Below are 20,414 nucleotides of genomic sequence, written 5' to 3' on the forward strand. Positions count from 1 at the left end.
GCATGCCAATTATTGTGTTATTCCCTTCTCTGCCACTTCATTTAGTATGTCCTTCCCTCTTTGCTAGCAAGTTATAATTATTTTGAGTAGATACTGTCTGCAGGAGCATCTTCATAGCAGATTAAGCTTATCCGAGTAAGTGTGGTCCTATGCCTTTTCCCTGTCTTTTGCATCAATACTGGTGCTTGTATGAGTCCTCAGGGAGCCAGGTCTAAGCATTATGCCAGCAGAGAAGGTCACTGGGGGGGGGGGGGGGGGGGGGGGGGGGGAGGCATCTGCTGAAGCTAATTTAAAGGACTAAACAACTGTCAAGTTTACTGCAAAGTAGTGAGATGATAAAAGGACAACTTAAGTGTGCAGTTCCATGAGAGTGCAACCTAAGTATGTGTTTCTATAGCACGGTGCCTGAAGGGATCCCTGACCCCAATTTATACCTCCAGCACAGAATAAGCAGAAGAGCAAAAATCAGACTGAAAAATGGCTTTACAATACATTTCAAGGGAAAGGATTGGTCCACTATTAAATACAACAGCATAAACAAAGATAATACTGAAAAGTGAAGCATCTTTGCTAAAATGTGTGCAAGAAAAGATTAATTGCAAATGAGATCCTTAGCTAAATAAGTTTTAACAAGACAGGAATCACGCAAAGTGTAACAAAAATAAGATTACAGATTTAGACAACTGAGAAGTATTCAAAACTATTTCACTTCAGAGCACTTAGAGAAGCAGCTGGAAAACTCTGAACTTCTAGTGACTATCTTAAAAAACCTAAGGAAATTAAGAAAAATCTCAAGAGGACTAGAGAAGGAAAACCCAACCAGTACCTAGACTTCAAAACAGGACCAAAAACCCCCAAACCTTAAAAAATTTAGGCAATAACTTAGTATTTAACTTAAACTCCTGCCAAAGATTCCAAAATAAGTTGTTAGGCAATCAATTTGCCAGCACCTAGAAATTAACACCTTTATCAATAACAGTCGGTCAGTACTGATCAAACAAATCTGGTTTCCTTTGACAGAGTAGCAAGCCTAGTGGACAAACGGGAAGTGATAAACAGGATATACATTGACTTTGGTGAGGCTTCTGTCACTTTTCCAAGGTATTGTCATATGAAAATACAGCCTAGATAAATCATCACAGAACTGCAGCACAACCAGCTGTGTAAGAATGCAAGCTTCAAAACATTTGTACAGAAAAGGCTAAAGGAATTGGGTTCATTTAACTTAGTAAAATCAACTGAGCAGGGTACACAATGTCAGCTTTTGAGTATAGGAGCTATTATTAAAGAGGTAGTGGTGATCTCCAGGATCTCCAGTTTAAGGGCAATCCAAAGCAAAAACCCTCCGGTTACAAAACAGAAAAACACATTCATCTAGGATGGTAAACCAGCAAAAAAACTGGTGTCACAGAAACATTAGGAATCGCCTTAATTTCAAGCTACAAACCAAAACAGAACACAGATGTAGCTATTCTCAGACGATCCACAACTGATTTTAACCAATTTCTAATCCTTAGTGAATGAAATAGAACCTTACCAATGGGTCTTAGCATACCTGTCTTTCTATAGGTTCTGTTATTTAATAGGATATCAATTCCCAGCCCCAGACATCCATCATAAGTAAAATCTCCTGTAAAATTTATACCTAATGGCCTTTGACAAAACAAACTCTTGCATATTTACTGTTTTATCTCTGCTTCTCTCAATTAAGGTTACTATGTGCCTGTGAAAAGTAGTTACATACTTTACTGTGAGGTACAAATTCCTCCATCATTTTCTTTAAAGGATTTTCATAATCCACAATCATCTGGCCAAGGCGTGGATATTCTCTGTCACTAAAAGCAACAACAAACAATTCACTCAGGTGTAGCTGTTACTATTATTATTATAATACACATTTCTTATACAACAGCTTTTTACCTTGCTCCATGTGTCATTTCATGGGCATAGTTATACAATCCAATGATAGCCTTCCTTTCTTCAATTCGAGACAGCAATATCATTAGGGTTGTGTAGGTTATAATCAAATCTAAGTAGTTCTTTGTTAAATCGAAGTTTACAGTCTAGAGATAAAAAACAGTAAATTATCATTCTAAAACTTACAGAAACAAGCATAAAACTTTTTCCTTACCTTCCCACCAATTTTCAGCATTTTTTTAAATACAATGGACTGTCTTGAACAACGTTTTTGTTCTGGTTGCATACAGACTTTGTATAATCTTAATTTATTCACTCAAATCCCCAGAACTGTTTGCATTCATGGAAGCAAGCATGCAAATAAATCTTTCCAGGCTTAAGTGTCACAGGTTAGCTGACAGATAGGAAAACTTTTCTTGGATGTTATGAAGCAGTCAGCAAGTGCCTTGCCTATGAATTATATTTTAATAAGACTCTGTAATGTAAAAAGCTAGCACATATCCCACTGGCCTGGCAACATCATTCCATAGGATATATACCTGCTCCTCTTTCATATTATGAACCTAAGTCAGCCAAATTTAGAATAATGACTTAAACTAGCAAGGTGACATTATGAACATTAAGAAAGCAAGCTGAAACCAAAAGGAAAAGGTGTCTGAGGTTTTGTTTTGGGTTTTTTTGGTGTTTGGTTGTGGTGTTTTGGGGTTTAGTTGTGGGGTTTTTTTTAATATAACACTTTTAGCTGCTTTTGTACTTGTTTTAGCCGACACCAGAAGTGATCTCCTCACATAGCTTAGGTGGACACCAGTAATATTCCTGTCTTGTGAGCCTCACATGGCTTAAGCATACACATGACAGTAAACCCTAAGGACTAATTTGTAGATGCAATAAAGCAAAAATTACAGAAAGATCTGTATGTCAGGTAACAGACAATGCTGTTACTATTGTCCATAAGAAGCCTGTTTAAAATGGTCTATCTTCTGATTTGAAGCTACTATAAAAGTTAGAGATCTGAAGATTACAGTGGTTTTATTTCTCTTGCATTTATAACTAGAGATGTCATGTTTCTTGGGCTAACATAAACAAGTCCTTCTAATTCACCACACAGGAGTCTGATTAGAAACATTTTTAAGTGGCATTTGAAAGTTTAAACACAGAAACTTACAATATCAAAGAAGACTTGGCAAGCATCAATAGTGTTCAGCAGCTCACAAACATGGTCCTTGAAAAACAAAGGAATAGCTTTAGTTTTAAAAGATCTAAGTAAATCACTTTACTATGCTTAGTGATGGAGATTGATTTTTTTTTTTTGAAGAACACAGCTACAAGTTCAGCTATTATATAGTGTTATTTCATAAATAAAAAGACAGAAACCTGATGTGACAGAACAACTGACATACTTGTAATACCATACCTTAAATTCCATAACATCAACAAACGTGAAGTAGTATAATGCCAGGTTCTTCAGAATCTCCGATTTTTCTTTCTGGAGCTGAGCAAGCTGTTGCTAAAAGAGAAACATAAACATGCACACTGTTCTTAGAAGATCTTGCAAAGACTGCTGAAAAATAATACCTGTGAAGTGCAGAGTAACCACCAGGCTATGCAAAGAAGCCTTAACATGGTTTTCTAAGACTGAGGTTCTGTGTGTCTCAAATACACACAGAGTTCTCAGAACAGATTGTTTTAACAGCTGCCAACTATACTTTGAAGATAAAAGTCAAATTAGTACACATTAGTACCAACATCATATTGTTTAGCTCAGCTAGAGATGAAAATGGGTAGTTAGGAAAACAGTGTTATCATATGTATAATTAGCAAAAGCAGAACAGTACATGAGCACAGATCAGTATGACAAAAAAATAATGATGTTACTTGAGGTGGGAGAAAAAAAGGTGGCAGGTTACAAACTTTACTACAGAAAAACATTATGCTTTTAAATTCTGAACTTACCAAAAAGAATATCCAGGCAAAGCCACGTTAAGCATGCAAAATAAAATGTAGATACAAACATAAAATACAGTAACGGTTCTTTGACCAGTTCCATATAAACACAATAATACATTCAAACAAAAGCAACAAAATAAAGAAACAAAAAAAGAAGCAAAACACTAGCATTAGACACTGGTGGATAAAATGGAAGAGGCAAATGTGAATACAAAGGCATAAAACAGTTCACATGGATTTTTTATTTTTTAAACAGACAATGAAATATCATTTAATTTCCATATTTTTCAAAATTTTCTGGAGGAACCAGACAGATCACTTAAACAATTACAATTAAGAACACAAAAAACCCCAGCTGTTACTGAACAGCCATTCTGTTTATCTATGTATTACAGTCTCAAAGCACTCCAAGAATCCAATTATTTAACTTGCAATATCCAGCTACAACTTAAGTCTCCTTCCTGACACATGAATTGAAATGAGTTAAAGCAGTCATAACAATATGAAGAAGTGCCCTCCAAAAAGCTGCAAGATTTTAAATTAAAGACTGATCAAGTTAAATAGGATTTTCTTCTGAGCAAAAATAATCAATTGTAAGAAAGATTAAATAAATTGTTTCAAATTGGTTAGCTTATTTTCCTGAAAGGTTAGAACTGAATATGCTTCTTCATCTCTCTCTCTTTATAGAGCTGTGCTCTGTGTTCTCATTTTTACGTAAAGCCCTAAAATTCCTCTAAATTAAAAAAACAGACTGCCTGGACCACTACTGTATATCATATATGAGACAATTTTTGCTTCTTTCCTCTGGATTTTTGGAGGCGATTATGATTTTTAGAAGCGTTGAGCCATAAGACTTCCACTATAGCCAAGGAAGACATGCATATAGAGAGTTATGAGCAAACTGGAATGGCTACATTATAAAATACTCCTGCCTACTCTTAAACCAGTGCAAAGGATTTAACTTTGAAGGCCTGACTTTGAATGCCTGCCCTGTATAATATTTAAGTTTCTTCACATAGTCACCAGCTGGGACTTAAATGAAAAATGGGTGCAAGTATGTGTGTTTATTTTGTAACTTCTCCTGATAAGCTCATGCACTAGGAAATAGGTTATTTCAATTTAAACTGCTACTGTACAAAAATCTGTTTTCAAGTGCAAGTCCTATGAATTTTATTTTGATCCTGAGTATGAATTTGCTGCTACCTTTCCCAGTGTATACCTTAAACTGCCTTGTGCTCAGAGAATGAAGCATCCACCGTCATCACGCACGGAGTCTGGAGCTCCTGCAGGTCTGCACAGTTCCAGTACACCTTCGGGCCAACTTGCATCTATACTCAGGACCTCCCCAGAGGAAAGAGTGCTTTGTACTTTCAGGGCTGCTTCGTCAGCCAGCACTTCTCACACGATGAAAATTCATTACCTAAGATGCTTGGTGTTAATCTTCATCCTGACCCTGCTGTTTAAACTATTTATTGCAAGTGATTTGTTTTTAAAACACCAAGCAGAAATAGGGTTTGTTTCTGTGCAACTAACACAAGCGTGAATTGGATGAATTTGAGGAGTTGTTTCATGATTTTTCAGGAACAGACCACATGCTATTGTTCAGAAATAAGAATAATTCTAGTGCAGAAAGACGATGAAACCAAAACTTGCATTACAACTGCACATATGCTTTAACAACTTCTTCCTACTGTGATCCTAACTCACGCTAAAGAAGGTGCAATGCTAAGGGAGATTATCAAGATCATAGGTTGTTGTACACGACACCTATGTTTGGTATAACAAATAGCAACTGACTGTCCACCCCTGGAGGACATGACAATTTCAAAGCCACAACACATTTGGGCTACAATACATGAAGTGGGGAGATATGGCAAAAAGGGAGATGGTGCTGGGAACTGTGCTTGCCAAAGAAATCATCTTTTTTCAGAAATTCTTTGAAGCTGTACATTAAATAAGAGAATACAGGGAGGTATTCATTACACTGAACCAAGAACTAAGGAATCACTGCTGTGCACTGTTAACTAGTTACCTGTATTCCCAGAAATACTTAAATGATGCTAAAACTTCCGTACAGAGTCAAGGGGATCATTCTTTGAGCTCTGAGTGTTGAAGGTGTCAGCAAACTTTTATTTAAAATATTAGTATCAAAGTAAAACAATATATCAACTGTAATCACTGTTAAATCAGTATGGTGCAAACAGTTCAATTCATACAGCACAGCCTGATCAGTGATGTTTAAAGCACAGTTTACAGCATGTAGGGTCTTGGATGTTTATTTGCATTTTTATCACTCAGGAATGTGGGCGTAGCTCTTTCCACACCCACTGCAACAAAACTTTCCATTACTAATTTCCTAACAGCTGTTTAGAAATAGCTGGTGCTATATTGTTTTGTATCTTAGCCTTTTTTTTTCCTTAGCCTGCAATTCCATTTATCAGCACACATTTCTGTTTCCAATATTCAACAAAAGTTTTAAAATAGGATAAGCTGAAGAAATAACTCTTAAACCATTACTAGCATCAAAAGATTATTTTCACTATAGCTAACCATGCCTTGTTGACTGGTTAGACATAAATGTTTTATTTATTCTTAAAGAATTTGAAGTACAAATTATACCAACAAGGACAACAGCATTTTTGTTGAACAAGGTAAATTAGATTTAAGACATATGAAAAGCTGTAGAAATTTTAGCATAATATAGCAAGATCAAAAAAATTGAAAAAATTTCTCTGAAATAATTTATTTTGTCTGTTAACAAAATACCACATCTCCAATCGTATTTCAGTATTATTTATAAATCAGGATTTTAAATACCAGACAGTTAAGCTGACACTTTGTCAAGTACGTTATCTACAAGAGAAGTAACTGATCTTTACCAAGTTGTCTTGTGCCTTTCCTTCTTCATATTAAACCCCCAAAATCTTTACACAACTGATTATGTACACAGAGAAAGTACATTAAAAGAAGCGAAAAACAAATCAGAAAGTGCAAAACAGCCTCACTTAAAGCTTACATGAACACAATAGCTCAGAGACAAGAAAGTAATGACACAGAGGCTGGCGTATTAACAACGTGAATAAATAAGAATTTAACATGAAGGCACAGGAAACATACGAGACAACTAGAAAAGGTTGTTCAGAGAGTTTTATGTGTGGAAAACCAGAGGATAACTGTAGTTCTGTAACTATTTTATCATATTTATTTGACTGGTAGCAGTAGTATGTGAATAAATGTCTTATTTCATGATCCAGGAATAGACAGTAGGTAGGGGAATTCTCTCCTCCTTATACCAGTGTGATATTTTTCCTGCAAGTATGATCATTAAACACTTGCATTTGTTTTCTACAAACGACACCATAGATATTACAATGTCCTCAGAGAAAACACCATCAGCTTCATGTTAGTAGCTGGAATATAAGCCCCAAAAAGCAGTATTACAAATTCTGACTGTTAAAATTCTGGGGATAGGGGTAATCACTGTTAGTATTCTTACTCTCATTTATTATACTCACTATGCTTGCCACCTGTAGAGTCTTTAGATGAAGATTTTTAAAATTCAACTCATTTGAACAAAGTTCTGTGTCTACAAAATCCATAGCAGAATGGTGGGGAGAGAGAGAGAGAAGGCTCTAATCAAATGAAGAAAATTAGTTTTAAATTCTGGAAGCTAGCTGTAGAATGATGGATGTGTCCTTGGTTTTCTTATTTCCAATTAAAAGCAGCCTCTGAAGTGACATGCTGCATATAAAAAGATGTAAAAGAATATTTAACATGTTTACTAACTAATGTATTTCTACTGCAAGATCTATTTTGGGTTTGTTCTCAAGTTTCTAGCACTAAGTTAACTCTTTTGAAAAGGAAATAGCCACCCATGACCCTCCACAACTGTTACTGTCCCCAGGGTTGACCATATTATTAATAAAGGCAGACAATCAGAGCAGTGAGGCTCCTCTTTAAAAACTGATCTACCTGTCAGTCATAAGGAACAGTTTCCCCATTCTCTCACTTTCTTTAACATAAATTCATACAGTAATTCCTACATCAGGCTTACTACATATTATCGTATCATACAAGCTTTGGCCACAGGTCTCGACATCTCCGAGGTAACTATGTACAGAACAGAAGTCTTGTCTGTGCTATTCTATAGATAAAAACGTTTTGGACATACATCTCTAGCTGCCTGCATACTTACATTTATGTCATGAAATCATGAAAGAACTATTCATTTAAAATGCATGAAAACTAATTTTGGAATGCCATCTCAGTAACACTGCTTAACTAAAATACTCTTTAGGTATTAATGAGGCTTTTTTGTTTCTTTGTTTTTTAATGGCCAAGCTCTTAAGTTGTCAATCATCAAATCAAAAGAGAGTTTTAATGGATGAAGCAGACAGGTTAAGTATTACACACATTCACTCCTTTGCAGGTATTGCATACACAATTAAGCAACAAGAGCAAGCACATGACTAGTTTGGTTTACCTTGGCAAGTGGCTTGTATGGACTGATGTGACTTACAGCAGTGTACTACAACGATTTATTACAAATAATGATAAAAATTAAATTTTATTTGGATGCTACTCCATCTCAAATTCATGCACAATCAAGGGTTAAGCCATGAATATACACATCACTGCTGACAGCGCTTATGATTTTGAAAAAAAGTAAGTTACATTATGACAGTTCTGTTTGGTGAAACATTTTAGAGATCTCAGGATTTCACATTACCTTTTGGAATCGCTATGAAAAAAATGCTCACTTTCAAATGACTGTTAGGCTGAAAAATTTTACATACTATTCTCTGATTACATTAGACCATAAGTCATTTTAAGCTGCAAAGATATCAGACATGCTACTGCATACAAAATCAGAACAGTAGGTATGGTTGTATCAGAGCGAGGCATTAGCGGAGCAATTTCAATTCTGAATTATTTTTTAGTAAAAATGTAGATTTTATTTTTGCAGATATTTTGCAGTTTCTTCTGAAATAAACTATCATTAGTACATCCTGTTCTCAAGCATAAAAAATCTCAACTGCTCATACAAAGCTGAACGAGACTAGTTACTCATCGGCTGGCTTTACTCATGCAGGGGGAACTCCCGCAAACTAAATTACTGCCTCAGCGAGTTTTGGAAAATCAACCTCATTTGTGGTCCCTTCAGCACTGTAAGTTCCTTGAGCAGTAGCAGAATTGAACAGGCAGCCATGCAAGAAAAGCATGGCATCCTCTCACCTGGAAAGGATTTTAGCCTTCATGGCCAGGAGGCCAGTTAGTTTTATGGTGGAATATGAGGAGCTGAGTTTTTATTGCTTAAGAAAGCATTAAGTTATCTGAAAAATCAAGTCTCCCATACAAGAGATCTAGCACTCCAGAAAGCTGAAGAAAAATATTAAAGTTTACTGAATTTGGGGATTTAAGTTACTGAAGTTACTCTTAAGAAACCAGTTGCCATAGGTGTTAATGACCATATAATTTCCTCAAAAATAAATGACTGTTTCCTAGTGAAAAAAGATTACCCATACATGAGGCAGCATGGCTGAGACCCCAAAGTTATTTTTCCTCAGAAGAGAATTTTTAAATTATCTTCACTAGCACTGTGCAAATTACAATATTAAAAGCTTCACTAGAAACATTAGAAACAAGCAAACAAACAAATTACATCTTCCTTTAAGTACTGTACCCCTTGCAGGGGCTGAAAGGAGTACTTTGAAAAGCAAATAATTATTTGTATTTAGTTAAGTGTTTTGAAAAAGACTAATTATTGGAAGCACCTATCACAAATTAAAAATCAAGATTGAAATCTGCACTTTATAACCAATTATTTTATTATAGAAGAAAGTACTTAATAAAAGCATGCATTAATGTCTTCTAATAAGCTTTGGCCAAGGAGGTCCAGCCACTCTGTGCCCACAATGCCTCTCCCACATCCAGCTAATTTGCTATGCAACCAGCTCACTATGAAGTGAAACTGTGAAAGACACAGTAAGCGGACCAAACATACATACTGGGACCTAAAAGGAAAAAGCCAACACATCCATGAAGAAAAAGTAAATAAAACGTAAAGTGAACTAATTCATATCTACAGATCCTAACCCAGGCAGGCTAGAAATGCTCTCACTGCTTGTACTCTACTCCTATATGATCTTATTTCCAGTCCCTGCTGACACAATACAGCAGAAAATTATTACAGTTAAATCAGGTAAATAAACCCTCAAAATACTATCTCCTAAGAAATTGAATGTGTAGTCAATACACAATAGAATTGTGTCAAAACACAATAGAATTGATACGAACAATACTGGGAAGATAGCTACTAGAAGACGAAGATTAGCAGTATCTGGAAAACAAGGACATTTCTCCCACTAACCATACACTTAGAAACTTCTGAGTAATATTTCACTGGTCTGCTTTCTGCTAAGCAATGACTAAGCCTCAACTTCTCCAGGAGACATTTAAAAAATACAGGAATTTTTTCTACAGGGAAATTGCTGAGGAGCAATCTGAGTAAAAGAAAAACATATGTTCAAGAAAGAAGGCAGATATTCTCACTACTTGCCATATGTGGTGTTTTGGAAAGCAGAAAGGCGGCTAGCTCCATCACACAAAGACACAGAGCTTTACCTGTGCAGGCAGCAGATTTTTCAGACACTACCCACAATCTACAGAAAATCTATGTCTTTTCTCCCTGCATCTCCAGTTCCCCATCATGAAGTATTTTATTCTGGTTTTACAATGGCACTAAGTATTAGCATTGACTGAGAAGAGAGTAATTTTTAGGTCCTACTACATTCTTTTGGAGTTCAGTATGCTCTCTTTTGATGTCTCTGTGGCAAGAACCTTGCCTGTACACCTTATAAGAGGACAAGGTCTAAAAACCTTCAGAAAAAATCAGGCTGTTTCTGCATCGCTTACTTTGGAACTTTTCTTCTGAAGCTATTCAAGGAAATTCAGTAAAAGTAAATGTTACCCTGAATCAATACTAGCACAATCAGATCACTGATCTGACCAAGGACGATGGTGCTATAAAGCTTTTTGGAAGGCTTCTCCAGCTTAGAAGGCTTTTTCAAAACAAAGCTTTAGTAAATTTAAAATAAACACTAAGGTTTCCCAAACACAGAAGATAGATACTTTTTTTTATTATATAGTTTCCTTTTCAAATAGCACTCTAAAATGTTTGTTTTTCACTTTGTCAATCCTTCAGTTTTTTTACTTACATACATTCCCTCCTTTGCAGGTATTTCATACACTATTAAGCAATACTACATTGCTGGCCAACATTATTAACAGTTGATTTAAGAGCTCAGTCTTCAAACTGCACATTTTCGAGGTTATACGGTTCACGATGGTGACTGGAGAAGAAAGGGCAAGTGTAAGAGATCACAGGGACTGCCGTCAGACAATAGGAGAGAGTGAGTTATGAATTGATGAGACCCAGAGTTATCTATAATCGATCCTTTGAAAGATGAACTATTCCATTTTATTTTTCAGCCTGGTCAGTAAGGATTTATCAGGCACTTCATTGTTTGAACTGCTCATAAACCTTCACTCTTGGTACAATACTGAAAAATCAGCGATTGTCAGACATCGCTCTGTCTGACTCAGCCTGTCGAACACTGAAGGAGGAACAAAACCAGGAGCTGTATTTTTTGTGAATAAAGATGCAAAAGCTATCAATAGCAAACATAACAGAATCACTTGTTTCAAAAGAATAAAAATGCAGGCTTTTCAAGATCATCTGATTACAGTAGAAACTGCTCATACTCTTCAATAAAACGTGTTGTTTACCTCAGACACAGAACACTGTAAATGACGGTACCTGAGAAAACACAAACCAACAGCTAAAAATAGGTCCCCCAAAAAAAGAAAAAGAAAAAAAAAAGGCAGTCACTACCTATTCTCTAACTGAATGCAAGTTGTTCGGCAACATCACCTACTGACATGTCAATAGGTACTACTAACCGTATAGATGTACAATGCTAAGCAATGGTGACCGCTACAGTTGAACGTACAAAATCCAAAACCCCTCCCTGAAAGGCTGTCCTGGAATTTTCACTGCAAGGAGGAAGCACAGGTTATGATTTCTCAACTATTTCCCCTGCAATAATCCTTCATAATATTTTGTTAACCATGTGTCCCTGTTCCAATAAGCTTCTTGCCCTTTTAAATCTCTGATCGCCCGTTTCCCTACTGAAGGAACCCACTGGTGTGCCCTCCTAACACATGGTGAGCTGGCTGTTGGCCAGCGGGAGGAGGGAGACAAAGGAAGAGCGAGGAGGGGAACATCTTCCTGACCAGGAGCTAGATGCTTATGCCTTTCTGAAGTTAAGGTTTACAAACAAAAATTTATCTTACATCAAACTAGAACTTTCTCTGCACATGACATGGCTTTTGTCTCATTAGGTATCTGTTAGAGGTAAAGGTTTCTTTTGGGAGATACAACACTCTACAGGAAAACATCTGTAAATAACTAAGACAAGCAAACTGCCGTCAGCTCTGACAGCAGGGAGGAAAACCCCAGCTGCCTAGTGCTAGAACTCAAAATCCCTACTTTAAACTGTGCTCATACATAAGGAGGGTAGGCTTTTGATAACTGTGCTTAATAAATGCAGGCCTGGCTGGCTCATGGTAAATAAACACAAGGCAATGACAAAACATTATGAGCGTGTCCTATTTCAGGAACTGTAATTGTCAAAATATATCAAGTTAGCTTTGATCTCTTTGCATAAACTTCACACTACCAAATCCTTAAGTAACTATCATTAGCTAAGCTCCAAATTCATAGTCAACAACCGGAAGACATATAGAGCATACATGCAACTGCATTAAACAAAGTCTATGTACATAAACTTTTACTTTTAATAGTAGATCTGCCACTGAAGTTTAGAGAATACGGAAGCATTTACCAAATATGGTTTAAAGGGTTTACTATTTTTACATAAATTTGATAAAGAATTTGCCTATTTGTAAATTAACACAAATTCAATACAAAGAAGAACAATATTAAACAGTACAAAACATGTAGAAGTTTTAAAGTGAGAAAGCACATTGTTACTGAAATTGTTTCCTCCATAAGGGAAAGTTTTTATCTATTTTTTTTCATTGGTATTACTGGAGACATTACATAGAAATTCTAGATGGCATTGTAAAAGAAACTAACTATTCCCACTGCTATTACCACTACCATTCCGCAGAAACCTGAATGCTTAAAGCAAGCCTAAACCTTTCAAGCACACATGCAAGTAGTTGCATGCAGGGAACATGCAAACCCAACACCTACCTCCACTTTCCACCTTTGGAAATAAACGTAAGCAGGTAAAACAAAAATCTTTCCCTTGACTTTCAAATTGAAACAGAGAAACAAGTGTACATCACCTGCCAAAACACCTACCTGTAATCTGATAATCTTAATTATCTCTAAAAGGCTAGAAAGTCAAATTCAGCAATACTGGATCACTCGGGTGAAAAATAATTTCCTACTGCAACTGAACTCACTACATCTGAAGAGGAAACAATTATATTTCTGTATTTTTGTACTTCACAAAGTTTCTCCTTACGTTCTAAAGCATTCTTTATTCCCACATGGACTGACCCCATAGGAAAGGGCACCTGTAAGGTACGAGCACCCGTAAAGTACAAACACATTTTCCCACTTTGCAGTCAGGTGCCTTTTATTGATCTGCTGGTCAGGTCTCATCACAAAAAGTTATGCAACTTCCATCTTCTGCAATCAGTCTGGTCACCAAGAATTTCTGCTATCAAAGTAAGGCATGATTTTTCTGAGGATTACGTCCCATTGACAATTCTTTGAAATGGAACAGAAGAGAGTAGGCAAAAAGAAAACCAGAAAGTGTCCTACCCTAACAAAACCAATCCAGAATTACAGTATAATATTCTCTCTTTGGAGATAGTTCTTTCTAAAGTATCCTGTCAGACATTTGAATCAACAACTATATTCCAGCTACAACTGTCAGCACCAGATGCTTTATAAGAACACATAAAACCTCACAGATCTGAGCAACAAGTGCTGAAGGGTATTGAGAAAAATATTTATATAGCCATTTGGTTACTTACATTGTTGTTGCGTGTTTCTACTGCTGGAAACTTCCTGACTATGAATTTGACAGCAGATTCCAGGTTTTTGTCAATAAGATAGGATGGTTTGGCTTTGGGGTCACCGCATGCCTATAAAAAAAATACAACAGAAAATGAAGTAAAAACACAATCATCCATCTAAAGCTAAGTGATAGTTGCAAATCTGAAGACAAACTAGAAAAATTCTTTTTTCGTTTGTTTGTTTTTAGTGAGCAGGTGATAAAATGAAAGGCAAAGTGCAGGGACTGTCACAGCTGAAATATGCAATGGGAAACAGTACAGAGATGCTCTTCTACTGAAAAAGATGCATGGAAGTATCAAAGCAGTTAGTGCAGAACAGCAGTGAGGGAAAAAACTCAATCCTAAAAGAGGGAGAAAAAAAAAATGTTTCCTTTTAATGCTATTCCTGGTTTGAGGTAGTGTTGTATTCATCTGGAGTTAATAAACTGTTAGAAAATTCATTCATGTCATCATCTGTGGAGGACAGTGCTGGGCACATTAAATGATTAAACTATCCTTTATGAAACAAAACTAAAAGTCCCACCACCAATCTGCATTTAATTTTTCTTGAAGTTGTTAACTGCAAGGCAATTTTCCATCCCACAATAAAACCACCAGTACTTGCCTAAAGTATCCTATTTCCTTAGATTAAGAACTCAAGTTTTGCTCATTTTCTTTACTCCTACAGTAGCATAGGCTGCGCTTTAAAAGCAGCAATCAAGAAATTTCATTAAATTTTGATTTGAACAGAAGTCGCAACTAAGTGTTAGGTCTCTTAAATAACTTACGTAGACATATCAGAACAGCTTCTGTGGACAAACTGACAAAGCACCTACTTTTGCCAGCTACAGTGCATGCTGTCAGACACACTACTACTTCTCAACTACTCTGACTAGCGAGCCATGCTATACCATTTAGTTTGGAGAAACATACTAAAAGCAGCGTTACTTACATGACAAAATTTGTGCTCAAATTGTATTTTCTCTCAAATATTCATTTAGTTTTATAGTCCTCAGAGATCTGCAAAGGAGTTTCGTGTCTCATGCAAAACTAAATTACATGCTAGGCATTTCTACGCAACATAGTGAACTCGAATGACAGCTCATTTAAAAACTTTTCCACATTGATTTCTATGACTGAGTTGTGGACTGTAGAGACAGAAGTCATGGAGTATGAGACCGATTCTGAAAGCGGGCAAGCGGGCAAAGGGAAGGTGAAAAGCTTTGCAAACCTTCCAAACTTGTCCTTGCTGGGAAAGCAGTGTAATAAAAAGAGAGAAAAATTACATATAAACAAATTACTCTTAAATTCTAAAATACGTTACATTTAAGTGAACTAATATACTATTACCTACATCCAAGAGAACATTACGACCATCCGTTACTCTAGGCAGCACACTTTCTACTGGATGGTGATTACGCTAATACTCACAAACAACTTCACATGTACTTAGAATTTTACTACTGTGCAAAGTGCTGCGTATATACTGAGACATGTAACTTCTAATAGTATTTCCAAACTAAGTTCAGGTAGGGAGAGAGAAAAGGAGTTAACAAACATCACATGCAACTACAGGGGAAAAAAGGAGAGAAACTCAGTGAAGTTTTACATACCTGAAAAAGAAACGGTAGCCAAGAAAAAAAACAAAAGAGTCATTATTGTAAGTTTCTAAAACTCCTACCAGCAGTCCATAACCATCATGATGTACGCTAACACACTACTCTAATACCAAAACACTCACATTTGCTAATTTTTCCACGAAAATACTAAATTTCATTAAAATATCATATCTATAACACTACAAGAGGAATTTATAATGCAAATAAATTCAGCAACATCCACAGTATCAGTTAGATATTAAATAGTTGCTTCAATATTCTTACAGCAGCAAACAACAAAAGATCTATTCTGTACACACTTTAAAGTCTTTACGCAACTTCAAAAGTAAAAATTATACTGTAAATAGGCGTAAAAAAATTAAACACGGTGCGCTTCAAATTTATGAAGTCTTAACTAACTACATGTCATGGGTTTGTCAGAATCTGTGTCAGATTATTTCAATTTGTTGTCCTTGCGGCACGTTATATAACTTTCTCTACTAAAAGAATGATTACAAACTAAGAAAATAGCTTAATAGACAACATATATTTGTGGTCTGTTAAATTCCAATATGGTTGCTGTTATACAGGAGACAAGAAATCTGCCACCATTGACCTCCTACATTTTTTTGGTCTGAATGCAAACACTACTTCCACATACGCTCCTTATTTTTCCTAGCAACAGATGTTTTTCCTTCTATAAATCAGCTCTCCAAAATGTTTACTAAAAATTGTATTCTACCCAAGCCCTTACACACAGTTCATTCACACGGAAACAGATGTCTGAAAACACTGACATGCACATCCTCGCGTGGCTTCAGGAACTCAGTTCCCAGAAATGACAAATATTATCCTCAGTCTAAATGGCAATCCCTTCAATATATCTGAACATGCAAAAGAGCTTTGCTCCTTCCCATTGTTTGTTTGCTAACAGCACACTTAAAGCAACTGTATTCTTCCTACTAATAAACTACACAAAACTGATCCACAGATAAGAAAGAAAATTGCTGCAAGACTTAAAAGGTTAAAGGTATCCTTCATACATTTCAAAATTCCAGCTTCTAAAAAGCTGTACAAGCCTACCTACATAGGCTGAACAGAAAGAGGACAACAGGCACCACCGAACGAGTGGGTCAAATGCCTTTTCCTTCCCTCTCCCATATTCCACAGCAGCTCAGCTCCTTTCCAAGAACTGATATTATTTGATTACTAGCTGTTGTTGCATCAATACAGTTTTCATCCATACTGTTACCTGCATTCAGCATCACATGTAAAACAGCCTACATAAGCTAAACCTCTCCCAAAATGGCAAACAGACCTATGAAGCTCAAGCTCACTACGGTTTACTCTAGAAAGCATAAAAGAATGAAAATATAAACCCCAATCCTACCACTTTCGCACAAGTGTGAAAGTGTAACAAGGTGCATAACCACAATTTTGCACTGTAGAAAGAACAAAGACATTGAGGGCAATGGTCTTAGAATATAGATAAGAAAGGTAGCTTTTGCTTTTAATAGTTGTATTAGTCAATACAAAATCCCTTGTCAGTACTGTAATAGGCAGGAACATCGTGGTACAACATACACTTTGCCATATACAGCTCCCTAGCATTCAAATAGAATTTTGAGAATTAGCCAAATGCAGGAGCCCTTTCTCAATCAGCCTCAGATATCACTTTTTCCCCTAAATGGGCTGCAATAACCTTCTTCATTTCTTATCTTTAAAAAAAACAACCAACCAAAATGGCTATGTTTTTTGAGCATTAAAAAGAAATTCAAGAATTAAAAATGTTCTTACTAGTGCAGCATTCATGGAATACAGCTCTGAAGCTATGGGATTCCAGCTGCTTCAGCCCCGAAATATTATACTGAAAGAATCTCCCAGCAGTCATCTCTAAATTCCTTTGTACATTACTAAACAGCTGTCAAGCAGTTATGCTGAAAAAGTTGATGCAAAGCTACTTTAGAGACCATCCTAAGTAATTAAAAAAAAAATTAAATAAAAAGGACTCAGGCACTGGATTTCTATCAAGTTACACAGCATTTCTTTCCACAGCACTTTAGAATGGTACCTTGCTATGATAAGCTCTCAACTAAGTGAACATATTTTCCTGATTTGATTCTGTGCATCCAACTCTTAACAAGAACACTATGATTTCTACAGCTGATTCATTATTCAGAATACTCATTTGCTATCATATGCACAGGTCATCAAACTTCAGAGAGATCAGACTACATGTACTGTTTAGAGATGCTTCACTATGCCATACGTTTTGAATTAAACTAGTGTTTTCCTACCTACCTGTGCTGGTTTTGGCTGGGGTAGAGTTAATTTTCTTCATGGTAGCTGGTATGGGGCTATGTTTTGGATTGGTGCTGGAAACAGTGTTGATAACACAGGGAGGTTTTCGTTACTGCTGAGCAGCGCTTACACAGAGCCAAGGCCTTTTCTGCTCCTCACCCCACCCCACCAGTGAGGAGGCTGGGGGTGCACAAGAAGTTGGGAGGGGACACAGGCGGGACAGCTGACCCCAACTGACCAAAGGGATATTCCAGACCGTATGACGTCATGCTCAGCATATAAAGCTGGGGGAAGGAGGAGGAAGGAGGGCGCATTCGGAGTGATGGCATTTGCCTTCCCAAGTAACGATTACGCGTGATGGAGCCCTGCCTTCCTGGAGATGGCTGAACACCTGCCTGCCGATGGGAAGTGGTGAATGCATCCCTTGTTTTGCTTTGCTTGTGCATGCGGCTTTTGCTTTACCTATTAAACTGTCTTTATCTCAACCCACGAGTTTTCTCACTTTTACTCTTCTGATTCTCTCCCCCATCCCACCTGGGCAGGGAAGCGAGCAAGTGGCTGTGTGGGGCTTAGTTGCCGGCTGGGGTTAAACCATGACACTACCCTAATAATCTAGATAACTAGATTATTATTATTAAACAAAATTCAGACTCTATTCTTCACTTCATGCTATTAATGTTCCTATCTGCTAATGTTAGCTATCTTCACTTGATGCTGTTAGATTCTTCTATACTATTTTCACTTTGAAAATGAAGAATACAACATAGCTTCACTTTCTAGGTTGCACTCATTCTGAAATGGCCAACAAGAAAATATCCAACAACAAAAACCTGCTTAAGGTCTACATTTAAGATAAGTAGCCTCTAAAGAAGAACACAGAATCCAGTACAACTGCCTTTGGCCCAGAATACACCAACATTAAGAGATACAGCAAAGAGACCTTTTGCCCCAACACAGTTACAGCTATCACTGCAAAAAATCAAAGCCTAACATTCTACTTCCTACTTGAGAGCAGAGGATGTTGGAGGAGGACAAAAAAACATCCATCAACAAAATTATTACATATATCCAGCCGATGTGACATGAATAAAGGGAAGTTTACGTTCAGGTACAATCATTGTCAAAAGTCAGCGCCACAGCATAGTATACAGGGTGCAAACTTGCATTTAGAATATCTAAACTTCACTCATGCCTTTTACGTAAACCTGCCACGTGTTCTTGAGTAAGAACATTGGGAAGTATTACCTGAGTTACATGGTGCAGGATGATAAAAAAAGGCCTAAATATGTTACTGTATTATGGAAATACCTTTTACATCCTTCTTTTTGTTGCTAAGCCCAACCTATTCCAAATGATTAGCAGGGCTGTTTCCCAATAAAAGAGAAACAGGATCATTTGAATCCATAATTTCCTATTTTCATCCCCCAAACCTCCTACATCAGCAGACGATCATACAACGAGTCATATTTTGCAGCAATTTAACATATTCTTATTACTTCAAGAGATCTTGATTTACTGTTACTGCAGACAAGATAAAACACTGCTGAGCACAGTTCCACTGGACTGTGACAACATACACTGAAATAATCTTAGTCAACAAATCACCTCACTTTCAAGTTTCATTTACAAATGAATCTGCACTAAAAAACTCTGTGAATTTAACCAGCAAATTGATGGAATTTCAACGACAGCAAGAAATATGCCATCCTCTGAGTTAATAACTTTCATTACTAAATGGAAATACACTAAGATTTCTTGTATTTAAAAAATGGGAAAAGCTCCTGTACATACCATTTACAGTTTACTACAGCACATTCTCTTGACACACAAGAATGGCATGCACAGTAAAACTGTTCTTCTTTCCTTGTAATAGCTGCTAGCATTAAAGACTTCACCCTAAAATGCATCTGGAAGTTTGAATGCCTGGTTTGCGGCGATGCATCCTATAAATTATACTAAATAATACATGGCAAAGAAACATTCGAAGAGACAGGTTCATCATTAACTCCAGATTTCTGTCGGATAAAACACATTATTTATTCTTTGTTTCTGTCATGCATTTAAAATAATGAGATTACCAACTGACAATTTCTAATTTTGAAAAAGCAAATCTACTGAGAAGGAGAGGTGAATAATCAATAAAGAGCTGCTTTGAATGGTAAATACATAAGGAAACAGTTCACACTGCATTTGCTTTAACATCTCTGATGAAGCCTACCACAACTGCTTTGCTGTATTTTAGGTTTTGTGGAAGCCTACGTTTATTATTAAACAGTCTGGTCCCAGATAAGCTCTGTGCATGAAGCTCTGTCCCTCTTAATAGCTATGCAAGCAGATGCAAGAATTAGTCGGTTGCACATGGACAAATTATTAGTGTATAGTTTAATACTTCTAATGGCTAAAATTTAACTGTCCTACACCAGTATCACTTGGGTAATCTTGTACGAAGTAAATTACATTATTGATGGTTGCAGTTACATAATGACACTTGTACAAAAGGTAAACCTGCATTTTGATATATAAACTATGCTAATCGATTCAACTACAACTGTATTG

The 20,414-nt window shown here is 36.5% G+C and overlaps 1 protein-coding gene across 2 annotated transcripts in view; it reads right to left on the reverse strand.

Annotated features, from left to right (window-relative positions):
* The window catches only part of NCKAP1 (NCK associated protein 1), a 62,838-nt gene that overhangs the window by 35,372 nt on the left and 7,052 nt on the right, over nucleotides 1-20,414 (reverse strand). The window contains exons 2-7 of one of the 2 annotated variants that reach the window (XM_050899807.1): nucleotides 15,191-15,208; nucleotides 13,939-14,049; nucleotides 3,332-3,424; nucleotides 3,083-3,139; nucleotides 1,921-2,063; nucleotides 1,745-1,835 (exon numbers count right to left, since the gene is read on the reverse strand). In XM_050899807.1, the coding sequence (XP_050755764.1) occupies nucleotides 1,745-1,835; nucleotides 1,921-2,063; nucleotides 3,083-3,139; nucleotides 3,332-3,424; nucleotides 13,939-14,049; nucleotides 15,191-15,208 (513 nt within the window). The remainder of the gene's footprint in view (nucleotides 1-1,744; nucleotides 1,836-1,920; nucleotides 2,064-3,082; nucleotides 3,140-3,331; nucleotides 3,425-13,938; nucleotides 14,050-15,190; nucleotides 15,209-20,414) is intronic. The other variant, XM_050899806.1, reaches the window with a different exon arrangement.

The sequence above is a fragment of the Gymnogyps californianus genome, chromosome 7 (genome assembly GCF_018139145.2).
Source record: "Gymnogyps californianus isolate 813 chromosome 7, ASM1813914v2, whole genome shotgun sequence".
Taxonomy (NCBI): Eukaryota; Metazoa; Chordata; class Aves; order Accipitriformes; family Cathartidae; genus Gymnogyps; species Gymnogyps californianus.